Source organism: Hyaena hyaena, unplaced genomic scaffold, assembly GCF_003009895.1.
Source record: "Hyaena hyaena isolate Hyena2069 unplaced genomic scaffold, ASM300989v1 scaffold_152, whole genome shotgun sequence".
Lineage (NCBI taxonomy): Eukaryota > Metazoa > Chordata > Mammalia > Carnivora > Hyaenidae > Hyaena > Hyaena hyaena.
This window is the reverse complement of record NW_024080784.1, coordinates 2,094,928-2,121,294: the sequence shown is the minus strand read 5'-3', so window position 1 is coordinate 2,121,294 and position 26,367 is coordinate 2,094,928. Positions and strand designations below refer to the sequence as shown.

At 39.0% G+C, this 26,367-nt stretch overlaps 1 protein-coding gene across 1 annotated transcript in view; it reads left to right on the top strand.

Moving 5' to 3' along the window:
- MAGI2 (membrane associated guanylate kinase, WW and PDZ domain containing 2) overlaps positions 1–26,367 on the top strand; it is a 1,134,938-nt gene that overhangs the window by 913,720 nt on the left and 194,851 nt on the right. The window contains exons 11-12 of the mRNA XM_039239084.1: positions 18,455–18,486; positions 25,050–25,239. Of these exons, the coding sequence (XP_039095015.1) occupies positions 18,455–18,486; positions 25,050–25,239 (222 nt within the window). The remainder of the gene's footprint in view (positions 1–18,454; positions 18,487–25,049; positions 25,240–26,367) is intronic.

The window sequence follows — 26,367 nt, the reverse complement described above, 5'->3', positions numbered from 1 at the left end:
AGACAGGAGATGTCAGTACGAGATATATCCAGGGAACAGAACGTACAGGCCTGATGAGATGTGGAGGGGTGGAATGGACAAATTTGCGAAGAGCACCAGGTTTCCAGCTTAGGAGACTGGTATTGCTGGTGCCATTTATAGATTCGGGGTCTGTTGAAGGTGGGGCAAGCTAGAGGGGAAAGACACTGCATTCATTGTCAGACATGAGCCCTGTACACCGGTCACCATAGATACAGACGGACATTCGGGCTACACCTCAGGAGGGATGGGCTGATTTAGAAGCAGGTTTAGAAGTCTTAAGCAACAGGAGAAGCCCTGGGGATAAACAAGCTCACCCCAGAGAGGCATCAGTGAGAGGAGGAAAGGAGGCGAGGACAGGAGAAGCAGGTGTCACAGATTCGGCAAAACCAAGTAATCCTTTTGTCTTAGCGAGCAAGCTGTCCAGGTAGATTGCTGGGCCTGCAGCAGTCATTTGGTAATATGTATTTAATAATGAAAACATAAATGAAGAAGTGAGTGAAGGGGTAAGTGAAAACTGAAGGGCATGTAGGGCTGAGGAGTGTAAATAGCAGAGGTCAAAATTAGAAAGACAACACTACAAATTATTCTCACACAGACAGAAACTAAAGCCAGAGAGCGAAGGAGAGCCCAAGGGAACAAGAGTAAAGGGAAAAAATAAGGACTTAGGAGTGAACCCTGATCTCATTAAAAAGGTAGATGCGGCAGGTTCTCCAATGCTTCTCTGTAAAACATTAGTCATCATTAGTCAGAGCAGCCTGTCAGCAGCAACAGTGGCTGGAGTCGCAGTCTGACCTTCCTCTGTGCAGAAGGAAGGGAACATTCCAGTTCCCCTTCACAGGGGAGCAGATGAGGACAGAGGAGGCACGATCCATTGACTGTGATGAAGTACCAGATTCGATATGACAGGGTGCCATGTGTGGGGACACACCTGTTGGGCTGTAATTGGCTACCTCTTACCACTAAGTTTGGTTCTTCATTGATTAATTCCATTCAGAAAAAGTCTAGATGTAACCTGCCTAGTCCCCAACTGAGGCTGTGTGTCCAGTCCAAGGTGAGAATGAGCCCCTTAGCACTAATGCGGCTTCAGGAAGCAAACAGATCCAGAGAGCTGCAGGCAGGTTCGGGCGACACAAAATACACTTTGTCATGTGCGGCGACAGAAGGTGCCTCACACTCTTTCAAGCCCTATTTATCTTAAGATGGTCAGTGAGGTCAATAGAAGCCTAATAGCCTCCCGTTATCATAGTCTTCTTTGAAGGGACCTAACGTTAATGGGAAATCAGTCAAAAATAAGCTGCCAACTTAGTGGAATTATTATGGGCTAGGAGTTCATTGTTAAAAGTAAAGTTCTGACAGTGAAAGACATGATCCATGCCTTCACTAATTTTAAGATGAAAGCCAAAACAAAACAAGGTTTTATTTAGCGTAGAGGTCAACCAGTAGGAGGAGAATTGAGGAGCCGATTTTACTCTCTTCTCCCAAAGGGCCCCATCACTTCTGAGGCTCCTGCACATCTAGTAGTTAAGTCGTCAGCTCTGTGATGATTGGCTGAGACAACACTGTGTCTGTTATCTGTAAATTCAGGAATCAGGTGGCTGGAAGGTTTCCAATTGTGTTGTGTCAGGGCCCACCTGTGGCATATTGCTAACAGCCCAGGAGACTTCCCTTCATTCTGTCGCCTGTGAAACAAGGCAATACAATGACATTTTGGAACTTTTGAGTTGTGGAGCGTTTTGTTCTCTGACCAGCACATCTGGCTCTTTCGGTCCCCTATGTCTATGTCTGTCCTGCTTTTCCAATGATCCGGTTCTGTTCATGTGAGACTTCGCAGGCTCTCAAAGAGCTAACTTGCTTTCCTAAGTAGAATAGCACCTTGAGACAAGGTGTCTTAGGGGTGTCTCTAAGCTGCAGATAAATACATAATAGATCATGATGCACCTAGTGACTCATCTTCTGCTGCTACAGCCCCCCGTGTCATGGGCCACCAAGTGGTCATGGCAGCTAGCCATTTCTGTTCCAACTGAATGTAAAACCAACAAATAATACCCACGTTGATATTGCGAGATTCTGAAAGATCTTAGGACAAGATCATAGCAATTAACTAGTCTGCTAATTGCATAATAACCTGTCATCCTGCTATGACAGACTGTTTGTGAGTAAGGAATTTTAGACTGGGAGCTAGAGAGGATGTGGGCTGAGTTCTGGTTCTGCCACCTCCTTCTTGCATGCCTGTAGGCAGAACACCATCAGAAACTTGGTTTCTTCTGTTAAGATGGGTGTAATCATTCCTTCCCCATCTCCTTCACAGGAATTTCACAAGGGATATATAACAATATGCCCAAAACTATTTAAATGATAAACTGCTAATAAATGTGAGATTTTCCTCAGGAAGTAATTAAAATTTTGAGTATAGGTAAAAATACATTATGACCTTTCTTTTATTCATTCAAAAATACTTAGGGAGTACTTGCTATATGCTAGGTACAGTGTTAGGAGCTAGAGAATCAGTAATGAACACATATACAGATATGACCCCTGCCATCTGGGAATATTTTAGACTCAAGACAAAGAGAAAAATTAGTCACAAGGATTTGTACCTTTACCAATAAGTGGTCCTGGGTGTGGAAATGGGAAGGAAGGGGAATATTGAAGAGAGGTTCACGGGATTTGGCTTAGAAAGGTCCAGAAAGACTTCCCTGAAGAAATGACCCTGGAAACAAAATCTAAACAGTAGACAGGAGTTAACTTGGTGATGTAGGTAGGGAAGCAGTTTCCAAGGTCTCATGGTGAGACAGAGCCTGAAAGATCTGAAGAAGTGAGAGAGGGTTCCTGGCGCTGGAGTAGAGAAAGCAAAGCACGTGGGACTCCAGAGAAAGGTGAGGCTAGAAAGATGGATGTGGAACAGATTACAGTTCTCTAAAGGATTTTCACTCTGTTCTTATAAGCAGTGGGAAGCCGATTACAGGGATTTAAGTATAGGAGCAATGTGATCAGATTTTTGCTCTGGAAAGATCACTGACTACAGCGTGAGGAACAGATGGAAGATTGATTGGCTGTAGTAGTTCAGGGCAGAGCCTGATGCTGGTTTGGACTCAGATGCATCACTGAGATGAGAATGGAGGAATTTTAGGAAGTAATAACCACAAGACTTGAAACCAATTTGAATTGCAATGGTACAAGTATTGGGATTTGATATTGTACTTATTCATGGACTCAGCAGTTAAAATCATATCCCAGGGTAAATGGCAATATTTTCCTCATTAAGACATTATGACGGATGAATTACTTTTTCCCCCACTTGAATTTAATGACTATTTTCTTCCTCCAAGGCCTTTTTTTTCAGTGTTATTGAAGTACAATTGACAAATAGAAATTTACATTGTGATTTGATACACACAGTAAAAGGATCCCTGCCATCTAGTTAATTAACATATTCATAGTTGTTAACACTGTATTGTATCATTCAAATTTGCTAAGAGAGTAGACTTAAATGTCTTCACCACCTCCCTCCCCATCACCGAATGAATTATGCTTGTCTCAACATTGATGCTGTGACTAGGCACTGACACTACTACTGAACACTGTCTGCCTTTGATCTCTTTTATATTTTCCATTAATATCATGACCCCATTTCATTTTTATATACCTGTGAGAAAATAAATTAGCATGTTTACTCGAAACATGTAGCAAAATGACAAAGCTAATACCTGTAGTAACTGCTGTGCCTTTGAAGTTTATCCCTGACTCATTCATAACATTAATTGGAGAATTCTCCCATTAACCAAAGACACTCCACATGCTGAGCATTTTGAAAGGTCAAATCTGTGGAAGAATTTATTGTATTTCACTAAAGATGTCTCACTCAGCACTTACAGTAATAAAAAAATCGTCTCCACTTCAAATCAGTGTGGCAGATACATGGTCCACATGCTACCCTTCTGTCCTTCACGTTTCCATGTCCAGGATGCTAAATGATAGAGATGCCATTTCCTACCGAGCCTTTTGAGAATTCCTCCTCAACATAGCACTCCAGGCAGCCAGTTGATCAAAGCTGGCACGACAGTTGAAACTCACTTGCCATCCCCACTTTAACACCACGTAAATCCTTCATTTCCCAAAAATAATCGCTGTGAGCGCATACTTACTTAGGTTTTCCACCCACCACAGATATTGGTTGCCTATTTTTGTCAACAAGATCTGCTACTTCCTATCTTCTCCACTCACCTGAGCACAGGCAGCTGCGGACATTTCCAGGAAACTAACACTGGGTCTCTCTCTCTCTCTCTCTCTCTTTTATTTTTTTCTTGTTTATTTTTGAGAGAGAGAGACAGAGAGGAAGTGGGGGAGAGGCAGAAAGAGAGGGAGACACAGAATCCAAAGCAGGCTCCAGGCTCCTAGCTGTCAGCACAGAGCCTGATGCAGGGGTTGAACTCACAAACCGTGAGATCATGACCTGAGCTGAAGTTAGATGCTTAACCGACTGAGCCACCCAGTGCCCCAAGTCTCTTATTCTTGAAGACCTTCCTCTGGCACTGCAGAGGCTTCCTCAGCCTTAAGCAGAGACAACCCAAAAATGTGAGGGAATTAAAACTCTGGAGAGCAATACACAGTGAGGAGCAACCCTTATCCTCCAGAGGGGAGGGGAGAGTGCGGGGACAAATGCCCGGGCCTCCCCATCCCACAGCAGGAAGGTTCTGATGTGTGTTCCCTATGGTTTCTCAGAAGATCCATAGAGGGATTGGGTCCCAGGTGCTGACAGTGATTTCTTGCTTGTTGGTGTGTTTCACTTCCCTGATTCACTTTCTTCATTTGTGCTTCCTAGATCACTCAAGTCACCATCTCAGGGTCTGCTTTGGGGAGAACCCAAACTAAAACAGCATCTTTTGTCTTCATGTCCTGTAAAACTTTGATTCACAAACTATAGTCAGTGAAGTTCCTCCTAATTACCCCCAAACTGTGATACAGGCTATGACCTCCCACTCCACAGTGAACCTGTCAGAACCATCTTTCCTTTCTCTGTGGGAAGTCCCACAGGAGAACTTAGGGAGTAAAGAAGGGGGGTATGAGAAAGAAACTCAATAGTACCGAGAATTCTCACCACAAAGCAAATTTATTTTTTTCTCTCTTTTTGTGATTTTGATTGAAAAATACATTCCAGGGGCAATCCTATGATGCTATTTGTACTGACTTTCCGTCAGCCATGCCTTAGTGATGCTAATCAGGAATGCCAGAACCTTAAATGAAGATCTATTTCAAGCTTTAATTGGTTAAGTTAGTCAAAACAGGAAATAAGCAAATATCAGTTCTGTCTATGTATCAGACCTTAGTTTATAATGTTCATATGATATATATACAGCGTATAACCAAGACTTACAATTGTTCTTTATATTAATAGACTATGCTACTAAGAAGTTTTATTTAAAATTAAAATAAATAGTGGTACCTGGGTGGTTTAGTCACTTAAGTGTCCAACTTCAGCTCAGGTCACGATCTCACCATTAGTGAGTTCAAGCTCCGCATCAGGCTCTCTGCTGACAGCTCAGAGCCTAGAGCCTGCTTTGGATTCTGTGTCTCCCTCTCTCTCTGCCCCTCTACAACTCATGCACTATCTCTCAAAAATAAATAAACATTTAAAATTTTTAATAAAAGTAAGTAAATAAAATGGAAAGAAAGAAAGGGAGGGATAGATGGATGGATGGAGGAAAGAAGGAAGGAAGGAAAGAAGGAAGGAAGGAAGGAAGGAAGGAAGGAAATGACATCAAGCCAAAGAATCTCCTCTATGTTTCTCCCAAAATCCCAATAAAGTACCAAAAGACACAGAAAATGTCAGGATTCACAGATTCTAGCAATGATAAGACTGTTTAGGTTTTACTTTATAGGGTAGTGACAGTTGTGTTTAAACCTCCTCGCCACTGAGTAATCAGTCACTCTCTTTCTCCAACTACTCTCTTTTAACCAATTCCTAAATCTCAAATCCAAAGCACAGCATAACAGAACATAGAGAAAAGAGTGTGGTTACTCATTGCTGCCTGGGCATGTGGCTCTATTACATCAAGCATCATAGATGGAGGCAGAGCTATAAGAGGCCTTAGGGTAGTAGACAGAGACCATCTCAAATTTTTTACAACAGGAATGTTTCTCCCCAAAACAAGCAAACAAAATTAGGAAGTTGTGTCAAGAGATTGTCTCCCCACAGTCAGCAGAGCCATAGAGTACAGTTGCTGATGGAAATCTGGCTGCAAGCTGTGCACATGTTCACTGTTGTATGAAATCCAAAGTGGGTGCTATTTCACACAGTCACTCAAGTGGACAGCAATGGAGTTCATGAGCCTCAATCTGGATAAATCTTCCCTTTTTAAATGAATGGAAGTTCTAAAGGTCAGCACGGAGATATATCATTATAACTAGTCGTAAAGATTAGGAGAAACAGCTAGACACTGAAGAGAATTACTGCAGAAAACAGAAGAAACTGAGAGTGCACACTTGAAATCCTTAGCTAGGAGATGTAACATTTAAAAATCACAGAAATGGGCAGAGTGAGCTCAAATGTAAAATCCAAGCAAAGTGATGCTTGACCAAGTGAAAAGGCCCTAATAAACATATCTTGGGGCTTAGAATTATCTCTTAAATTTAAAATGTTCATTAGAGTTAGTAAAAGGCAAAAGGCAAAACTGGTACTGCAAGAAAGTAATGATGGAGAGACCAGCATTAAGAATTCACCAGTTAGAGCAGATAAGCTTTGTTCCATCTCGACAGCAGCCATATGCACAACACTCTGCTACCAACCAGGCTGGTCTTGACGTGGAGTCTTAGTTAAGAGGCCAAGTCTAACTTTGTCAGTTACCAGAGGAGGGGGAAAGGAAATGAGGTGTGAACTATGAGCTTTGATTGTAGCACCCTGGAAGAAAGGGAGGAGCATGACCTACTTTTTTTTTTAATGTTTATTTATTTTTGAGGAAGAGAGAGAGACAGAGTGTGAGCAGGGGAGGGTCAGAGAGAGGGGGAAACAGAAAATCTGAAGCAGGCTCCAGGCTCTGAGCTATCAACATAGAGCCCAACCAGGCTTGAATGCAGGAGCTGTGAGTGAGATCGTGACCTGAGCCAAAGTCGGATGCTTAAGTGACTGAGCCACGGAGGCGCCCCCATGATAATTTAATACATATTAACTGACAAAGAAATTAAGGAGAAAAAAAAATGAAACAGTCAAGATCAAATCTATTCATAGAATATCCTGAGTGGTACTTCTCATATGTGCATATGAATCACCTGGAGATCTTGTTAAATTATAGATCTGATTCAGTGGATCTGGGGTCAGAGAGTCTGCATTTCTCTCCAACCTCCAGTTACCCAAATCTTGAGTAGAAAGACTTAAGAGAAAACCTGAAGCAAATGTACTCACTATATTCTGGGAAGAATTAAAACAAATTTACACCTAAGCATATTCTAGTAATTTATGAAAAATGTAAAAGAATAAAGAAAATATCATACAAGTATTCAGATAAGAAAGTGAAAGTTTACTTTCAAACAAACAAAAACTGAGTAGACCCAGACCTATCCACACTCAGTATTAGTAAATGTCAGAGAACAACTGAAAAAAATCCCATGGAGTTTGAAAGAAATAAATTGTGATATAAGAATTCATTAATGAAATGCTTAAAAATGCTTAAAAATGATATCACATATTTAGATTTTCTATTGCTGCCACAATAAATTAGTACAATCTTCAGAGCACCTGTAAGGCTCAGTCAGTTGAGTGTCCAACTTCGGCTCAGAACATGATCTGACCACTTGTGGATTTGAGCCCCGTGTCAGGCTCTTTGCTGACAGCTCAGAACCTGGAGCCTACTTTGGATGCTATTTCTTCCCTCTCTGCCCCTCCCATGCTCATGCTCTGTTTCTCAATAATAAATAAATGTTTAAACAAAATAGTACAATCTTCAAAGTTTAAAACAACATAGACTGACTATCTAATAGCACTGTAGCTCAGAAATCCAACATGAGTCTCACTGGGCTAAAATCAGCATGTCAACACGGTGGTGTTTTTTTCTGGAGTCTGTAGGTGAAAACCCATTTCCTTGTCTTTTCCAGTTTCTAAAGACCTCCTGTTTTCCACAACCTGTGGCCCTTTTCCTCTGTCTTCAAAGCCAAAGGCAAGTTGAGTCCTCTTCACCCCACCATCTCTCATGGTTTGCAGCCAGATAATTTCTCCATTTTTAAGGATTTATGTGATTGGATTGGGCCCTACCTGATAATCCAAGATACTCTCCCAGTCTCAGTGAACTTGACCTTGTGCAAAATCTTTATTGCCATGTAAAGAAACAGATACACAGGTTTCAAGGATTAGAGTGTAGACTTGTTTACAAGACCAGTACTCTAACTATGGTGTTAAACTTGCTGTTTCTGAAAAATTTAAGGACATCTGCTAACAGAGGACAGAAATTCAAAATCTAAAAATGGAGAAATAGTGGAATAAAATGAATTGTGGTAAACATTAAACCAGTTTATTGGATAGGCCTAACTAATCATTATATATAGTTATAGGAAAATGCAAAGTTAGAAACAATTCATAGGGGAAAAATATTATAATAAATATACTATAATAATATAAATCATCATAAACTGAGGGTATAGTTTATACTAGAGCACAAGGACTGTTGAGTTCAGTGTGGGCACCTTACTCCTGTAGCCAGAACCAGTAGGAACTTGATGGAAAACTAATGGGATGAGAACAATTTGCTTTGTTTAAAGCAAAAAATTTGTTGGAAGCAAATCAAAGCAAGCCATATTCCACATAGCAAAAGGCAGCTTAAAAGATCTTAAAAGGAAGCTTAAAAGAGCAAAAGCCTAAAATAGTTAAGAAAATAATATGCATCTGTTGTGATAATAAATTATTGAACATCTTTTGGAAAACCAGACCTCTGTTTTGTAGAAAAAGACTTTTAAATGTATCAAAAGCATTCAATAGAACTGTGTACCGCTTTGTACTGATAGCATGTAAAGTGCAGTACTGAGTTCTTACTAAAATAATTCCCATTATTATCTTTACTGTGTTGCTTATAAGGAATCTGAGCCTTAAAGAGATTAGAGGAGTGTTCACATTCACCCCATTGTGGGCCACTAAGCCATCCCAGGGTCTCGCTCAGAGCCCAGGAGTCAATCCTGGTAGTGGATGCTCCCCTGTATACACAAGAGACCACGTTATAGTGAGAGATGGAGTGGGCAGTGCACCCCAATTAGTGTTATCTTATAGTCTGTGTACACATCTCTGCTATACTGCTTTCAGGAATTGTTTTTCTTTTTTCTTTTTTTTTAATTTTTTTAAATGTTTTATTTATTTCTGAGAGAGAGATAGCATGAGCAGGGGAGGGTCAGAGAGAGAGGGAGACACAGAATCTGGAGCAGGCTCCAGGCTCTGAGCTGGCTGTCAGCACAGAGCCCGACGCGGGGCTCGAACCCACGAACCGTGAAATCATGACCTGAGCCGAAGTTGGCCACTTAACCGATTGAGCCACCAAGGTGCCCCAGGAATTGTTTTTCTGTTTCCATCTTGGCCTCATCCCCTGAACCAAACATTTTGACACAGGTTGTTTTTGTTCTCTCCTCCAGTTTCCTTGCATAACCAGCACCCCTAAAACCCCCCACTGATTTTGCCACTTTCAGCCACTGTAAGTAAACTCTCATCCAGTGCCTTCCCCTGCCCATAGGGTAGACCCTGGGGAAATTTCACACACACACATACACACACACACACATGCATGAGCACATACAATCTGCTCCAGCCTTTTGATGAGGATTCAGATGCTACTTCTTTCTCAATTAAGGTTAATTTCTCTTTTTGTGCTCTAGATCCTATCCTTTCTCCTCATGAAATAATTTCACCAGTTATCCCCTTTTGTCCTGAATCTTCAGACTGTCTCTGTTCAGATACCTTCTAATCTGAATATAAGCATGCTTTTCCCAATTCTTCCCTCGATAGGGTGGGAGTGGGGCCACTATGACATCATCCCTTCAACCCCATAGTCATTTCTTGGCTCTATTTCCTTACTTCTTATTCATTCAAGCCCACCAAAATCTGATTTCTTCCCCTCTGGTAGCAATTAAACTGTTTCCACAGAGGATATCGGTGACCTTCTTGTTTGATAATCCACTTAAAACTTTGTCTTATGAGTATCTCCATGTATTACTTCTTGAAACTTTCTCTTTACTTGGGTCTCTGTTACTTCTCAGACACGTCATTCATTCTTCTGCACACTTTAAGGAGTTCATGCTGTACAGTATTTTAAGTTTAACCTGACACATCATATTTCTTTTTTTAAAGTTTGTTTGTTTGTTTGTTTATTGAGAGAGAGAAAGAGTACAAGCAAGAGAGGGGCAGAGAGAGAGGGAGACAGAGTGAATCCCAAACAGCACAGAGAATTTCCATACTCATAGTGCAGAGCCCAAGGTGGGGCTGGAACTCACTAACCATAGATCATGACCTGACCCAAAATCAAGAGTAAGATGCTCAACCAACAGAGCCCCTTACACATTATATTTCTAATCCTATGTCTCAGACTAATCACCATACAATAGGGCCCACTACTCATGACTCCTTCACTTGAACCCAAGCTCACAAAGGGACTTCAAACTCTTTTCACCCAAACTCATTTCACTGTATTCCACTCACAGAAGCTTCTTTTTCTGTATTTCTTTCTTTAGCTAATGACACTATCATCTATCCAGATTCCTGAGCTACAAGTCACTATAGCTTTCATCTTCTCCTTTATGTTATCCTCTACACCCCACTAATCACCATACCTCATTAGTTTCCCTGAGTATCTTACAACTCTGTCTCTTTCTTTCTGCCCTCCTCACCCACCCTTCACTACCATTATCAATTCATTCAAATGTATCTATTGAAGTATATACTACCTGTCAGGTATTGTATAAAGAGCTAGGAATACATCGTGAACAAAATAGATGTTATCTCTGATGGGATTTATACTTGAGTTGGGGATATGTGCATTAAACTAATAATTTCACAAATATAATTATGTGAATACAGTTTTATAAATAAAATTGCAAATAGTGATTAGTGCCACATAAAGGAAAACTACAGGATGCCATGAAAAATTATAATATAGAACTTTGATTTCAAATGAAATGTCTGGGACATCTTCCCTGAGGAGGTGTTGTTTAAGCAGACACAAAGGTGCCTGGGTGGCTCAGTCAGTTAAGTGTCCAACTTTGGCTCAGGTCATGATCTCACAATTTGTGGGTTCGAGCCCTGCATCAGGCTCTGTGCTGACAGCTCAGAGCCTGGAGCCTGCTTCAGATTCTGTGTCTCCCTCTCTCCCTGCTCCTCCCTTGCTCACAGTCTGTCTCTCTGTCTCTCCAAAATAAATAAACATTTTAAAAAATAATAATAATAAATAAAATAAAAAATAAGCTGACACAGAAAGAAGTTAGAGATAACTCTGTGGAGGACGAGAGAGGGTGGGTAAATGAAGGAGCTTGTGCAATGCCTCTGCAGTTAGAGAAGTCTGGCTTATTCAAGGAAATTCAGTGAGTGAAGAGGAGTAACCTAGGAGGCCTCTGAGGTAAGTATGGACCAATTGATAGGTTTTACGTTTTATCCTTAATTCAGTGGGAATCCATTGAAGGATTTCAAGCACAACCAGATTCTGTGGCATCAGTAAATTTGCTGTTACTTTGATTCAGACAGTAGATGATGGTGAGTGTAGATTACAGTGGCAGCTGTGGAGATGGAGAAAAGTACATCTGAAATAGATTTTGGAGGTAAAATCAAATTTGGTGAGAAGGAAGTGATGGAAAGGGAGACGTTAAGAATGACTTTCAGGTTCCTGTCTTTAAAACTTGGAAGAGCAAGTGAAATTTACCAAAATAAGGAACACAGGAAGAGAAGATTTGGTGAAAAGAGATCAAGGTTTCCACTTTCACCATGTTGAATTTATGACGCTTGTCAGACACCCACAACTCAATAAATATTTGATGTTGATGTAAAATGAAACAGACATTTAATCTTCCTTAAATTACTTAAAGTTGTTCCTAGATTGGTTTCTCAAAAGAAAAAAAAAGGAAAGATACTTGATGCTATGTATTCATCATTTTAAAAAAAAATATTACTCTCAGAACTGAAATTTTCTATTTGCAAGTATTGATACCCTTCCATATTTTCTCTGCCAACTGTTTACAGTTTGCGTAAACATAGAGAGCAGTTTATCTCTTCATTGCTCTCGGTCCTGTTCAGAACATCAAGAAATAAAACCCTTTGTAGCTGTTCATATTTTTTGCAAGCTTCACCTCGCTCTGAGTTTTAGGCTCCCTGACACACTTCTTCCTCTTCCTGTGCATTCCTTTATTTCTGTTCGAGGCTATTCACCTGGCCTGCTTTATTTTGAACACATCCTTTATGTAGCTGAGTTTATCAGAAGACAACATGTGCAGGCTTATCCTTTCTAGATGCTCACAGGGATTACTTTAAATGGTCAGACTGCACTCTCCACAAGGAACAAAGCCAGGGGGAAAATGCTATTTGAAAAACAGCTTTATAGTGTTTGTAAGAAAAACACTTTTATTTAGAAGATGCAGAAAGGATCATTTTTAAAACATTGCAGAGAAAGCCTCAGCATACCACATAAAAACAGATTCTGGGCAAAGATGGCAACCTATTTGAATTTTTCTTTGTAAACTGTATACCGTGCTTGGCTGAAACTTGGTGGTATGCGGTTTGAGTACCACCACCAGCAGTGTATCTTCCGTGCTTGAGTAATGGGAAGTTTGGATTTTTGGCCCAGGCCACTTTCATTAAGGAAAAATGCCCTTTTCTGACTTCAGATGGCTGAAACAAATTACCTAAAGGAATTGCAAGGTTTAACCCATTTAATGAATTTTCATAAAACAGACATGAATCAGTCAAAAGCCAAGAGAAAAAAAGTGAATAACATTGAACTAGTTTTAATGGAAATTAACTCATTACCCTGCTGGTTTACATTTACCAAAGGCTGAATTTTTGATGGGAAATTTGCCAGGCTGTGGGATAATGGGAGGATCTTTAAATTAAAGATTAACTTTACTAGTAGTATTTTTCTCCTTCAAATTACCATAACTGTAGATTCTAAAACCCCAGGGGCTTTTTTTCCCCTTTGGGAAACTTCAAAAAAAAAATGATTTCCTCAATTGGAGGACTTTCTAACAGTCCCTGAAACATTTTCAGCAATGTAGTAAGAACATGAGCTTCCTTTATTGGCTATAATCCTTTATGAGAAAAGATAACTTTAGAGGTGGAAGGATTTGTGTGGGCGTCCAGGTGAGCTTCCTGTCCTCCAGCAGGATACCACAGAAACGGGAAAAGAAATTCTCTTCCTTACTCTTTTATTCTCTCACACTCATGTAATATGCACATACTTCTGTTCTGCCTTTCTTCTTATTTTTCAATTTTTTAAAATTAGGGTGAAATATGCATAACATAATATTTGCCATGTTAGTCATATTTAAGTGTACAAGTTCAGAAGTACTAAGTACATTGACATTGTTGTATTTTCCTTCTTTTTTAAACCAAACGGAACACAGCTTTTAATAAACCAGGACATGGACATCTGCAGTGAAACAGGTTTTTATTTCAAAGTGGGTTCTACTTCTTTTCTACTGCTTAAAGAAAAAGAAATATAAAACGTTCCCCCTGCATCTCTATCATTTTTAGTGACTGCAGAATCCCCTATAAAATACATGGGGCTGTAATGATAATCTTCAAAACCAGAGTCATATGTACTTCAGTTGACGAAGAACCCATTTCACATTCTGCAAATGGGAGTTCAGTATATGAAATGGAGTATAGAGATATGTTGAAAGATTTAGTTCTGTTTCGGGAAATTTCTTGAAGTCTGGAAAAATTACCTTGGCATCATTCCAAATTGAAGATATCATGCTGAGACTCTCTGATCTAAGTTGCTCCTCATTGTATTTTGATATCTTATTCAAATTGAGATGATTTTTTAAAGTTCATCATCTCATTGCCATGTGAAAATAATAAAATATCTTACCAAACAACTCACAAATGCACCCTAGAAAGGGACTCTCCCATCAGACTTGCTTTAAATATAATGATATGCTTTCATTCTGGGTAACATGTGTCAGAAGTAGGTTTTGAAAAGAGCCACTTTGTGGAACATTCCACTTGGGAGAAGGCAGTGTTGCTAACCAGTCATCAAGCAATTTGAAAATGGTCCTTTGTGATGCTAACATTGGCCACAGAGTTCTGAATCACATGAGGGGAAACCTCTGTCAAGGCTGCTGAGGGTCAGACAACCTCCAATGATCTTCATAGCCAATGAAATGTTCTGAGGTTCCTCTAAAGCAAGATTTCAATCAATAAAACATTGGATGGGGTGGAGGAAAAGAACATCTTAAATACTTTGTTTTTTTGTTTTTTTTACTTAATTGAATGGATATTATCTTCAGTACATGTTATTATTGGGTTTTGTTTATAAATGGACTTCTATAAAATGTTACCTCTTTAGGGTGTTCAGACCCTAAATGTCCTATTTAAATTGAATTTCAGATATACAACAACAAATTTTTAATATAAATATGTACAAAAACAAAATCATTCATTCTCTATCTGAAATTCAAATTTAACTGGGCATATTGTATTTTATCTGACAACCATATTCTTATAGTTTATTAAAAGTTGCATTAAAAATATTGACACATAGAATTTAATTTAAATTTCTTTTTTTATATGATTCTTTTTTTAATGTTTATTCATTTTTGAGAGACCGAGTGTGAGCAAGGAGTGCAGAAAGAGAGATACAGAATCTGAAGCATGCTCCAGGCTCTGAGCTGTCAGCACAGAGCCTGACACGGGGCTTGAAACCACAAACTGTGAGATCATGACATGAGCCGAAAATGGACACTCAACCGAGCCACCCAGGAGCCCCCAGTTTAAATTTTAATACTAAGTCAGTTTTGATCTCTCTTCCATTTTCAAGTACCAGAATTTTTCATCTGAGCTATTTGCACTGGGCTTATGTTTCTCTGCCCATCTCACTGAGTGCTTTTAAGTGCAAAATTAAAACTCTATTTTAGTTTTATTTCTGGTTCTAAAGAAGACAGATTTTAGAAATCTAATTCCATTTGGGCTTCATATTAAATGCATCTAAATTTTCTCACTAGCTGCATCTAAGTTTTCCCATTTATTCTCTTATATCCCTATTCATGTTGCACTTAGTTTGTAACTGCACTGTAAGTTCTTTCACTTTTGTTGACTTAAGAGCGAGGACTAAATAAATATGTTTGCATTTGTGCTCACACAAACGCTTACTAATAGATGATTAATACAGAAAACATGGGTCATAAAAAGAAACTTAAATCCCACAAGGGAATATAATACGCCACTTTCTATAAAAGTAGGGGAAACAAAGGCCAGAAATAAACTAATATTATTACTATTATTTTAAAGAAATGCTCTTTTTTCTATGAACTAGGTCCATAGCTCTGAAAGAGTTAAGAAAAAGCTATCTAGATCACTGTTTTGTTTCCCTAGAGAGATGCTTGATGGGAAACGCAAAAGTCATACCCTCAGCAAACCAAACCTATTTCACTTCTGTAATCTATCTCCAACGAGAATGACTCCAGAAAAAGAAAAACTGAAGAAATAAGGATTTTAAAGTTTTTCCTTTGTTTTTGGTGTTTTTATTTAAATATTCATTAGCATAAACTAGGTTCCCAAGAGAGGCCATCCTACAAAAAATATTGTACACTTATAATATGTAATAGTTTGTCCCACACTACTATAGCATTTCTGTAGCTCTTCCAATGAAGTTTTAACAGAAAGCCAGAGTATAAGCATGTAGAAAACTTGATCTTCCGGCTTAATCAAACCAAAGTGAGTATATCTGAGATAGATGTTTTCTATTCATCTTAATTTAAATGTTTATAGCAAGGCAGATAAGTTGCCAAAGAAACACAAAGGGCCACATAACTTATTTATATGTAGGGAAATCTCTTCTGATGCTATTTCTTACTACCTGAAATTCCTTACTACATAGGGAGCAGCTTCTTTTCTGACACTCTCTCAGAAAAGGTAATTATTGCTTCTTACTGAAGACTCTGCAGCACTCAGCATTAGAAATATTCTAGAAACTGCCATAATAGGAACAGACAGAAGTCTTGGACTGTGCCAGTGGTCTGAGGTCAGACTAAATGAAATAGCCTTAAAAGAATGGGAAACCAAATCCCATCTGAAGAACGGGAGTCACATTAAATATTCTTCTCTCCTCGTCTGATTTGGACCAGTGTCCCTCTTATGCCATTTTAGTTCTGACCCATAACTGCTGAAAGGTCAGATGATTACCCTTTTGCCGTAGGAGGAATAATCATCTTTTAGTGTAATGTCCCAAGCAGAGGCGAGAGCTCCATAACAGAGGAACCATTTCAATACATTTGTATCACAGTCTGAGAAACCCCCAACACCTAACAAATGTAAAACAGCAAATACTCAAAATATGTCCCAGCACTCTGGATAGAAGGTGATGTCACAAAGAAAGAGGAAATAATTGAGTGTTTTGACATTGTGAGAATGTATACATGACATCTTTTCAGAAGAACTGTTGCTGGAAATTCCATAAATCAACAAATAAATTTTATCCTTCACTGAAAATAATGGTTGATGAGCCAATTGGTTACAATTTTTTTGGTCAGTTTGGTTTTGTTGGCATTTTACAGAGTAAGTCAAGTAGATAAATGTATTTATCTGTAATTTTCACTCTCAGCTTCTTCCCAAAAAAGATGTGATTATATCCATATAATTAAGTTATAATCATACCACATATCAAACTTTTTTTCATTACTTGGAAAGAGAGGTAAGAACTTATATGATATGTGAGAAGATGAGCTAATTCTAGTAATCTCCTTAGGTAAGATGGTTCTTACATTTGAACATTAAATTTAACTCTGGGTTCCAAGCAAAGCTGAGAAATATGATAGATTATACACATTCCCTCTTTCCATAAAATGAAGCATCGATTTTTCACAACGTGCATTGAGGTGCAGTTAGTATTTATGCCAGGCCTGAGGTGGTTTGCTTAAACAACTACATAATTGTGTGTCCAGATTTCTGCAGATATTTCCAATAAATGGGTTACAGTTTTCAACTATTACCATTTAATAGAAGTCCCAGTTTCAAACGTGATAAACACACAGTATGTGGCTTATTTTCAATATTTTATTTTTGTTGAGCATTTTTCAGATACCAATTAACATTAACATCAACAGAATTGTTATGTTTGGGCTCATTAAGGCCAGTATACATCAGCTGCTCCTACCTCCTGCCATTATTTCTAACTGTTTTCTCTACTTTTTAAAAAAACTGATATCATATGATAAAATAATAATAATAGAAGGAAAAAAAGAAGTCATCTGTCTTTTGCTTTTCATTATCTTAATCGTCATTTGGATCACAACAGAGACAGTCCAGTCTGCATACCGTTTGTGATTTAAAAAATTGCTAAAAAAAAAAAAAAAAAGAAACAAACAAAAATAAAAACCATGGCTTTGTTGATGTTAGCAAACATATTGAACTGATTCTTCACACACATCCTGGCTGGCACTAGCATAATAAATAGATACTGCTCAGAGAGGGTCTCCATGGGAGAACAGTCCCCAAAGAGTTATTCTTTTATACACTAGAATCTGATTCATAATATAGGTATATACGTTTTTTTTCTAATGTTCATTTATATTTTGAAAGAGAAAGAGAGAGAGAGAGAGAGAGACCATGAGTAGGGAAAGGGCAGAGAGAGAAGGAGACACAGAATCCAAAGCAGGTTCCAGGCTCTGAGCCGTCAGCACAGAGCCCAATGCGGAGCTCGAATCCACAGACTGTGAGATCATGATCTGAGCCAGAGTCGGATGCTCAACTGACTGAGCCACCCAGACACCCCGGTATATACATTTAGGACTAATGAAGGCTTGTTGATTGCTTTTAGTCACATAAAGAAGTTACGCAGAAGCAGAATTATTTTTTATACTAAGCGAAGTTATTTACCTTTAAAAATTTTAATCTCTGTCTATATTCTCTCTGTTCCTCCTGCCTCTTCCTCCCACCCCACCATCATCCTCCAGCTATGGCTGGGACACAGAAATCCCTAAGGATGACTCCATATTAGGTCTTTAAGCAGCTGTTTGCCATACAGTTACCTTCCCTGTGCCTCAGAATCCTAAGGTGCCAAATAAAGAAATGTTCTTGGAATCATTAATACAATTCCAATGAAATTATTTGGGTTCCTTGCAGAAAACTATATACTCAGGCAGCATATTTTGTCATTACTGTTTGCTATTAACTAATTAACTTGCAGTCATTTTAATATCATGCCACCCACAAGTGGTAGCAAGTTATATTTTCAAAGTTCAAATATTGTTTTCTTTATTACAGGTTTCTTTTCTCCATGGAAAACTCCAAAGCCTGTAAGTTGGAATTTTTATGCTTCTTTCTTTATTTCTAGTTATTAATGCAGTCCCATTAAATAAGAGCTAATTGGATGATCTCAAAATCTTTTACCTCTGAGGTTCTGTGATGTCCAGAAAACAAATCCTGTGTCCCTTTGCCTTGTGCTTGTCACACAAATACAAAAATAACTTGTCTTACTTTCCTGCAAAGGCAATCTGCCTGGTTTTTTTAAAATATACTTAGAAAATGAGCATTAACACTATTCACTAAAATGTACTATAGAAACCTCTTCTTTTTTCCTCTGTCAGGAATAACTATAGTCTTTATAACATGAAATTTTTAGAAACAATGCAAATTATAGGCCTAGAGGTCTTGACTTATCAATTAAATCTGGTGCATAAGAAGTTTAGTTTTGTATACATTTATATATTTGCATTTACATTTTAATGCATACAGAGCTAAATATGTGTGTGTGAATATTGCAGTGACATATATATTCCACCAAACCTGTCAATCACTCAACTTCTGTATCTCCTTCAGAAACTGGTCATCTCTTCTATCACCTAATCTCTCTGGGCCTCATTCCCTCATGAATCTTCCTGATATTTGATGCAGGTATCAAAGGAGGCCAGTGGATTTAAATAATCTTTTTGTGTGGCTAGATTAGCCAAGTCAGTTTCATGGTTAGAAGTTATTTTTATTTGCCATTAGATTGAAACTTATACCTCCCCAAGCCCTAAGAGCTGGGACTGGTTTTTTGGAATCCAATTTCACAGTGTGCTAGAATACAGTGCCCTACCTGCAATGTCTAAAACCCACAACTAGACCAGGACTATAGCAAAGTGGTTCAAGTCCAGAAGCAAAACTCAGGGAATCCCATCTCCTACCTACTTCTTTTCGTCCATCTCATATTAAGCACCTCAGGTGAATGTGGCCCCAAGTCTGGCCAATGAGTAGGGAATTCTTGGATTAATTTATGCCTCTCTTATTTCTTTTACTGAGGGAATCTTTAACTGTTTTGTGTTCTCGTTCTAGAAATGGAGGTAATGTAATTTTGCATACTTTTCAAGTGCAGTAACAGTCTTCATTAAATAACATGACTTAAAATGGTTTAAAGATGTGAAAGGAAAGCCATGTAATATACCTGAGCTCCAGGTTTCTCTCAAAGAAACATGGCCCAACCAGGAACTGGAGATGAAGAGCTCATGTGTCAGGGCTGTAGAACATCCTCACCAAGCATGTCCTCATTTAGGATTGGGCACATCTGGTCACAATGAATATCAGATGGGGAAAGTAGACCTATCTGGGTTTAGTAAACCATTTCGTGATACATGTGGTTTGAAGAGAGGTGTTTTTAAAATGTTTAAAATGCAATTTGTTTTATCTTGGCCAAAATTTAAATAATTTCTTCCTTTCATCACCAGTTAATCTGTGCTCTGTGGCTATACACATCTTTTATCTAATTTAACAAGTTGCACCTTGCAACTTCATCATGGTGCTACAACTATACAATTTATTGATTTCCTTGTGTGTCCTGCGTTTACACAAATTATGCCACTTGGCATAATTACAGCATTATTTGTCATTACAGTAATGACATCCATAGTCAAGAATTCCAAAAAGCATTTTATAACTCAATTTACTATTAATCCTGAGTCCATACATCCCTCCGAAAGCTATGGCTTGGACTTCCAGGCTGTAGGCTGAGTGAGGAAATAGGACTGTTGATTTAATGACCTGCATGTGTCTGCCTAAGCTCTTTAGAATAAGGACTATAATGAGAGGCAGTACGATATGTTTTAGGGGGCAGGTTCTGAAGGCACACTGCCTGGGTTCAAACTTTGCTTCTTGTCCTTACTAGCTATATGACCCTCTACTAATGGCTTAAGTTGTCAGTATCTCAAGTTCTTTCTGTAAAATGGGGACAATAATGGCACCCACTCCGATAGTTATTGTGAAAAGTCTATCAGCTACTCCCTGTAAAGTGCTTAAAACAGTGCCTGTATATATTGAGCTCAAACATATAAAGTACTGTCATCCAAGAAAGCAGACCTTCCATGCATAAAACCTTAATAGTTTAATGACTCTATGAAATGAACATAGTTTGCTAAGGTATTCATTTAAACAAATATATAGGGGCGCCTGGGTGGCTTAGTCGGTTGAGCGTCCGACTTTTGCTTAGGTCGTGATCTCGTGGTTCGTGGGTTCGAGCCCCGCGTCGGGCTCTGTGCTGACTGCCGGCTCAGAGCCTGGAGCCTGTTTCGGTCTGTGACTCCCTCTCTCTCTGACCCTCCCCTGCTCATGCTGTCTCTCTCTCTCTCTCTCCTAGAAATAAATAAAAAAAAACATTTTAAACAAATATATAAATGTATGCCCACAGTATTTGGATTTACAGACTCTCTCCTCTGAGAAGGATTAATACCACCTGTACTCAGGTTTAGGAAATGTTATCCTGAGTAAGATTTCTTCTCCTCCTGGTCCTGTGTCTCTCCCTACCCTCTTCTATTCTACCAATCTACATTTTAAGCTAATCCATGTTGAGATAGTCATTTCCTTTGTAATGAGTTATTACACTAATTGTGGTGAGTCCTCATGCTTTCCATCTGGAAGGGATCCAAGTTCATTCTTCAAGTACAGAATCAAACCAAATGCCTTCCCATCCCATCCTTGCCCTAAAATAGTGAAGGGAGGTTTTTAGACTACCCTAGCTTCTATAGGAAGCAAACAGTTTCTAAAAAGATTACTTCATGTGAGGTGGGGGGCTGCCTTATTCACACTCTCAGTGTGCGCCCCAGATCAGAAATGGGGGTCAAAATATTAACTGCATAATGATTAGTTTTTCCTGTTTTACCATTTGAGGCCTGCTGTGGACTATGTCCACTCTGTCCACTGCTAATTCAGTGGCTGTACCTTCAGATAGGGATTCATTCATTCCCCAAGGTCAGCAGAGATACAAGTCTTCTCCCAGATACTGAAAACAACTTCATTTCCACTTTCCTTACTCTAGTGAGCTGTTTATAAATATCTGCCTAGCTATAGACACCACTGGGACTGTACACGGCCCAATCAGAAAGCTGTGAGAGGTAAAAGCCTTTCAGGTAGCACAACTCTAGGCAGGTCAAGGTTAGGAAAACATGAGATAGAGCAAATGAGCTCCAAAGGTCTGGCAATGTGACAGGGTCAGAATCTCAGGTGTTCAAGGAGTTTAAGAAGAACAAGAGAGCAGAGTGTCCTAGCTAGAAAGCCAAAGTCCAGAGACCAAGTTGTCTGAGAAAGAAAGAAAATAATCAACAGACTGCACCCTCAGAAGATGCTGTCAGATCAGCACATCAGCCCCAGAGAGCAGAGGGTGGCCTCTGATCCCAGGGCTGGTGGTCTGCCCCATGGTCTTTTGGGTCATAGCCAATAAATAACTCAGTCCGGGGGTGGGGAGCTTTAAGGACTGCGAGTCCATTTCTTCAGTAATTTCATGGGCACAGTGATTTTCTGCTCTACAGTCTCTTAAGAAACCTTGACGGAGTGGCTCAAGGGTTGATGAATGTCACAGCAAGATGTGAATGCTTTACTAAGCATAAACCACACTCTTGACTAATTCCCCTGTTTCTGTCCTACAAAAATTGTGGAATTTGTCAATCTGCCCCAGTAACCTTCCCAGCAGTGCCCAAACCATTATTTGTTCTGTTTTAAGAATGTTTTTTAGAAACACTAATATTTCACCTGAAACATGTTTGCTCCAATGACTGCACATGAGCGATACATATACCACAAGACCTATGTGAGTATCAGTTCACCCTCAGTAGAAGATGGGAGAAAGAAATTGACATTTGCTGAAGCCCTATGATGACAAGTGGGATTCTACAGCTACTCAGTCCATACATCTAATTTATTTACTTTTTAGAATTTAATATTTTATGTTTGGAAACAGAAGGGAGAAAGTCACAGCCAGAATGCCTCCACATGATGCTTAAGGCCAGTCATTTTAACTGAAAAACAAACAAACAAAGAATATGACTTTAGCCACAAGTGTGGGTCTTCCCATCATAGCAAAGACATGGACAATAGATGAACAAAGAAACCTAGAATGGCTTCCTAGATGAATTTTATTGTAAAATTAATTAATGGCATGCATATTTTTTTACTAAGGTTTTTACTAAGTAGGACCAAAAGGCCCACTGAGCAGAATATTAGCTAAAATTCTAAACAAATTTGCCACTTATTCCCCTTAATGTATTATTATGTAAACAGTACTCCTGTTATAGTTACACATTGCTTTGACCCAGGGTCTGCCTCTGACAGCTGCTGGACTTCTTTGCGCTCTTAAGATTATGTTTAATATTAGGTAATTGAACTCATCTAGGGCCTTTCCATCCTGGTTAGGTAAAGGAACTTTGTTCAAATGAAGTTTTGGTCAGTAGCCCATATAGGAAACAAATTAAAATGAAGCCATATGTCTTAGTCCCTTCAGACCGCTGTGCCATAGACTGGGTAGCTTACAAACAATAGTAATTTATTCCTCAGAGTTCTGGGGGCTGGAAGCCCAAGATCAAGCTGCTGGAAGATTCAGTGTCTAGTGAGAGCCCTCTGCTGAGGAGGCAATCTTTTCTCTGTAACCTCACCTGACAGAAGGGTCTTCTGGACTCTGAATATCCTTTAAAAAGGCATGCATCCCATTCATGAGGGCTCCACCTCCATGATCTAATTGCCTCCCAAAGGTGCCACCTTAGCTGTTAGAATTTTAACATATAAATTTGGAGAGAAGAGACAAACATTCAGACCATAGTATCAATCTTATTGCTAAGAGACAGGTCAGTGACCCATTTTCTTTCCTAGTTTGTTGGCCCACTCAACACCTGACATAGTCCCAGGCAGGTGAACAAGTCACAGAGAATTTTGTGTGACACAGTGACATGCATGATATGTGGAACCTCACATCTCCTCCAACTTTGAAATATTTATAATTGATAACTCAGAGTTGGTATAGGAGACCTGACCAAGATGTAGCCAGCATGGAAACAAAAGCAGGCCAGTGCAGTAGGGGACAGAAAGTTGTAATCCTGCCAAGTTCAAAACAGTGTATAGTAAAGCTAGTTTGTTTGTGTTTGGAAGAAGAAAAAAAAGAACAGTTAAGAGTCAAGCAGATTTGGGAAAAAAAGAAGAGCCGACTATATTTTATTGAGGATTTCATTCATTCACTAAATTAACATTTTCTGGGCACTTATTTTGTGTTGGTAATGCAACAATGAGAAAGACTACATCCCTTGCAGGATCTGTCCACATCATGATCTATTTGAGGAGACATAGGTAGACTTGCCATTATAGTTGAGCATCCTGAGTTTTGGGTGTGAAGGGTAGGTAGAGGGGCTGTGGGAACACCCAGGAGGGACATGTAACCAGTTCAGGAATGGTCAGCAAAGGCCTCCTAGAAGAGACATTTCATCTGAACCTAGTAGCCACGTAAAGTGAGGATGGGAGGTGAAAAAAAGTAGAAAATGGATAAACTTTGCAGGTAGAAGGAGAAATTAAGAAAGTGCAAGATTCAGAGGCAGGAGAGAATCTGATGGATCCTATGGAATGAGAGGAGAGACCATTAGGGAATATAAGAATGAGAGAAGAAACTAGGTCAGGAGGATCCACTAATGCCCAAGGAGGGGGTTAGCCTGTAACCTGAAGACCATGCTGACCCAATGCAAAATTTTACACAAAGTGTAACCTAATCTAAGTTTTATACAAAGCAGGTTTATTCAAAGCAAAAAAGTATGAGTTTGAATCAGTTGACTACTGAATGAAGGTGAAGACAGTGGTGCAAACAGGTGATCTCAGTTAACCTGGCTTTCTCTTCGGTAAAAGGATATTGGTCTCTGCCTTATCTACTTCAAGGGGCCATTGTGCAGATCAAAGAAGGCAATGCGTGGGAGAAATGTTAAACTCTGAAGTGTTCTTTAGATCTTTAATAAATTGTAGTGTTAGCAACATCAGCAGTAGCATTTGGGGGAAGAAACTGTCATATCAGCAGTAAATGAGGCTTCACAGAAGACTTTGAACAATTCATAAACCCCAGATTGTTGTAATATTACTTTAAATTAAAAGGAAAGTGACCAAATGTTCAGGTATAAGAGATCATCAGAATATGTATAAGTGTCAAAAGAATACATGTAGACTACTTTATTCTCTTCTGTTCCAGTAAAATGGCATAATGTATCAGAGCCAATACCATACATTTCTGTGCACATACACTTAAAATTATCTTGAGATGCATGTTATCTTTATTGTATAAGAGAGGAAAAAACAGACTCAGAGAGATTAAGTGATTGGCTAAAGATGACCAACTAGTAGGTTAACAAGGTTACATAAGATTGCATTCAAAAGTCAGACACCGCTTGTATTTAGTACAGTCTATGATACTTTAATATAGAGAAATAGAATCTTTTCTCACGCTTATTCCAAAGTTTAAAACGTTTTATGGAAGAAAAGTTTACAGGCAAGGAAGTCTAACTTAAAGGTGAGGGTTGTGGTATGTGACAAGGGAAATAGCAAGAAAAATTTCATTCTTAGCCATTTTCTGTTCTCTTTCACTTTCCAGATAATGGACCGATGGGAAAATCAAGGCAGTCCTCAAACGAGTTTATCTGCTCCGGCCATACCGCAGAACCTGCCCTTCCCACCTGCCCTTCACAGGACTTCTTTTCCTGACTCAACAGAGGCCTTTGACCCAAGGAAGCCTGACCCATACGAGCTCTACGAGAAATCTAGAGCGATTTATGAAAGTAGGCGTAAGTGAAAGCCACATAAAACAAGGGTACATTAACAATAGCTGAAGCATTGCCAGGAGATATACTAAAGCTGAGATGATCTGGCATGATTTTATATTCTGTGGTTCAAAAAGTATTTCAAAAGTAGAGCCAGCTTATCTAAACTTTTCTTAAAAAATAAAAAGCTTATACCTTTTGCTTTTATATTTTATTTCCTACTGTTTTACCTCTAAGCCTCTGAGGAAACTCAGGAATGTATTTTGTGGGAAGGATGGAAGTCAGAGGATGTGAATAATTTTGTTTAAGTCACCAAACAGTAAGATAAATGTTTGGGATTTTTATGTGTAATCTGGTCTTGAGTCTGAAGCTTCAATTTTTTTTTCTCAGATCCTTGAATGCAATCACCGAAGAATTTAGGCCCATGAGTAAATGTTAGCCAAGTCCTTCCAACTCACAATCATGAAAGTAATGGTTCTGTAAACAGCACAGAGCTACGTGCCAAACATTTCTACCTCCAAAACTTCTGCTTCTCATTTAACACAGTGAGGCCCCTTTAATGCAGTGAGGCGCATGTAGCCATAAAATGAAATATCATGTATGCACTTGCTACCCTATTTGAAGGTCCTCTAAAACTATTTCATTGTACTTTATAAATATTAGAAAACAAAGGTTTTTAATATTGCATATGCATTCATTATGCCTCTTTCCACCATCTGACAGGTCATCTTTTCCAAATGTTAGAGGACAGGAATCTGAATGGCATGAATGTATAATCTATGAGAGAAATACACAGTATAATATGAACCTAGGTTAATGGATCAGAAACCTAGCTTAGTGAGAAGGTTATGGTCCTAGGTACTTCCTTTCACAGTCTACCATAAATCGATTTCCTTTGTCTCTGTGTTCCACCAATGTCCTCTCCCCAACTTTATCACTTGAAACATGAATAGCAAGTTTTAAATTGTGTATGACCTTAGAGAATCTGAAATCTGTTTATTCTTTATGAGCTCAGGGGCTGAGAATTATGCACCCAACTGATAAGGGGAAGAATAGACATAATACCTTTTTCTCATCCTCTGTAACTCTCTATAAAAGCTATTTTCATTGATAAAATATTTGGGACAGCAGAGCATGCATTGAGAAATGAAC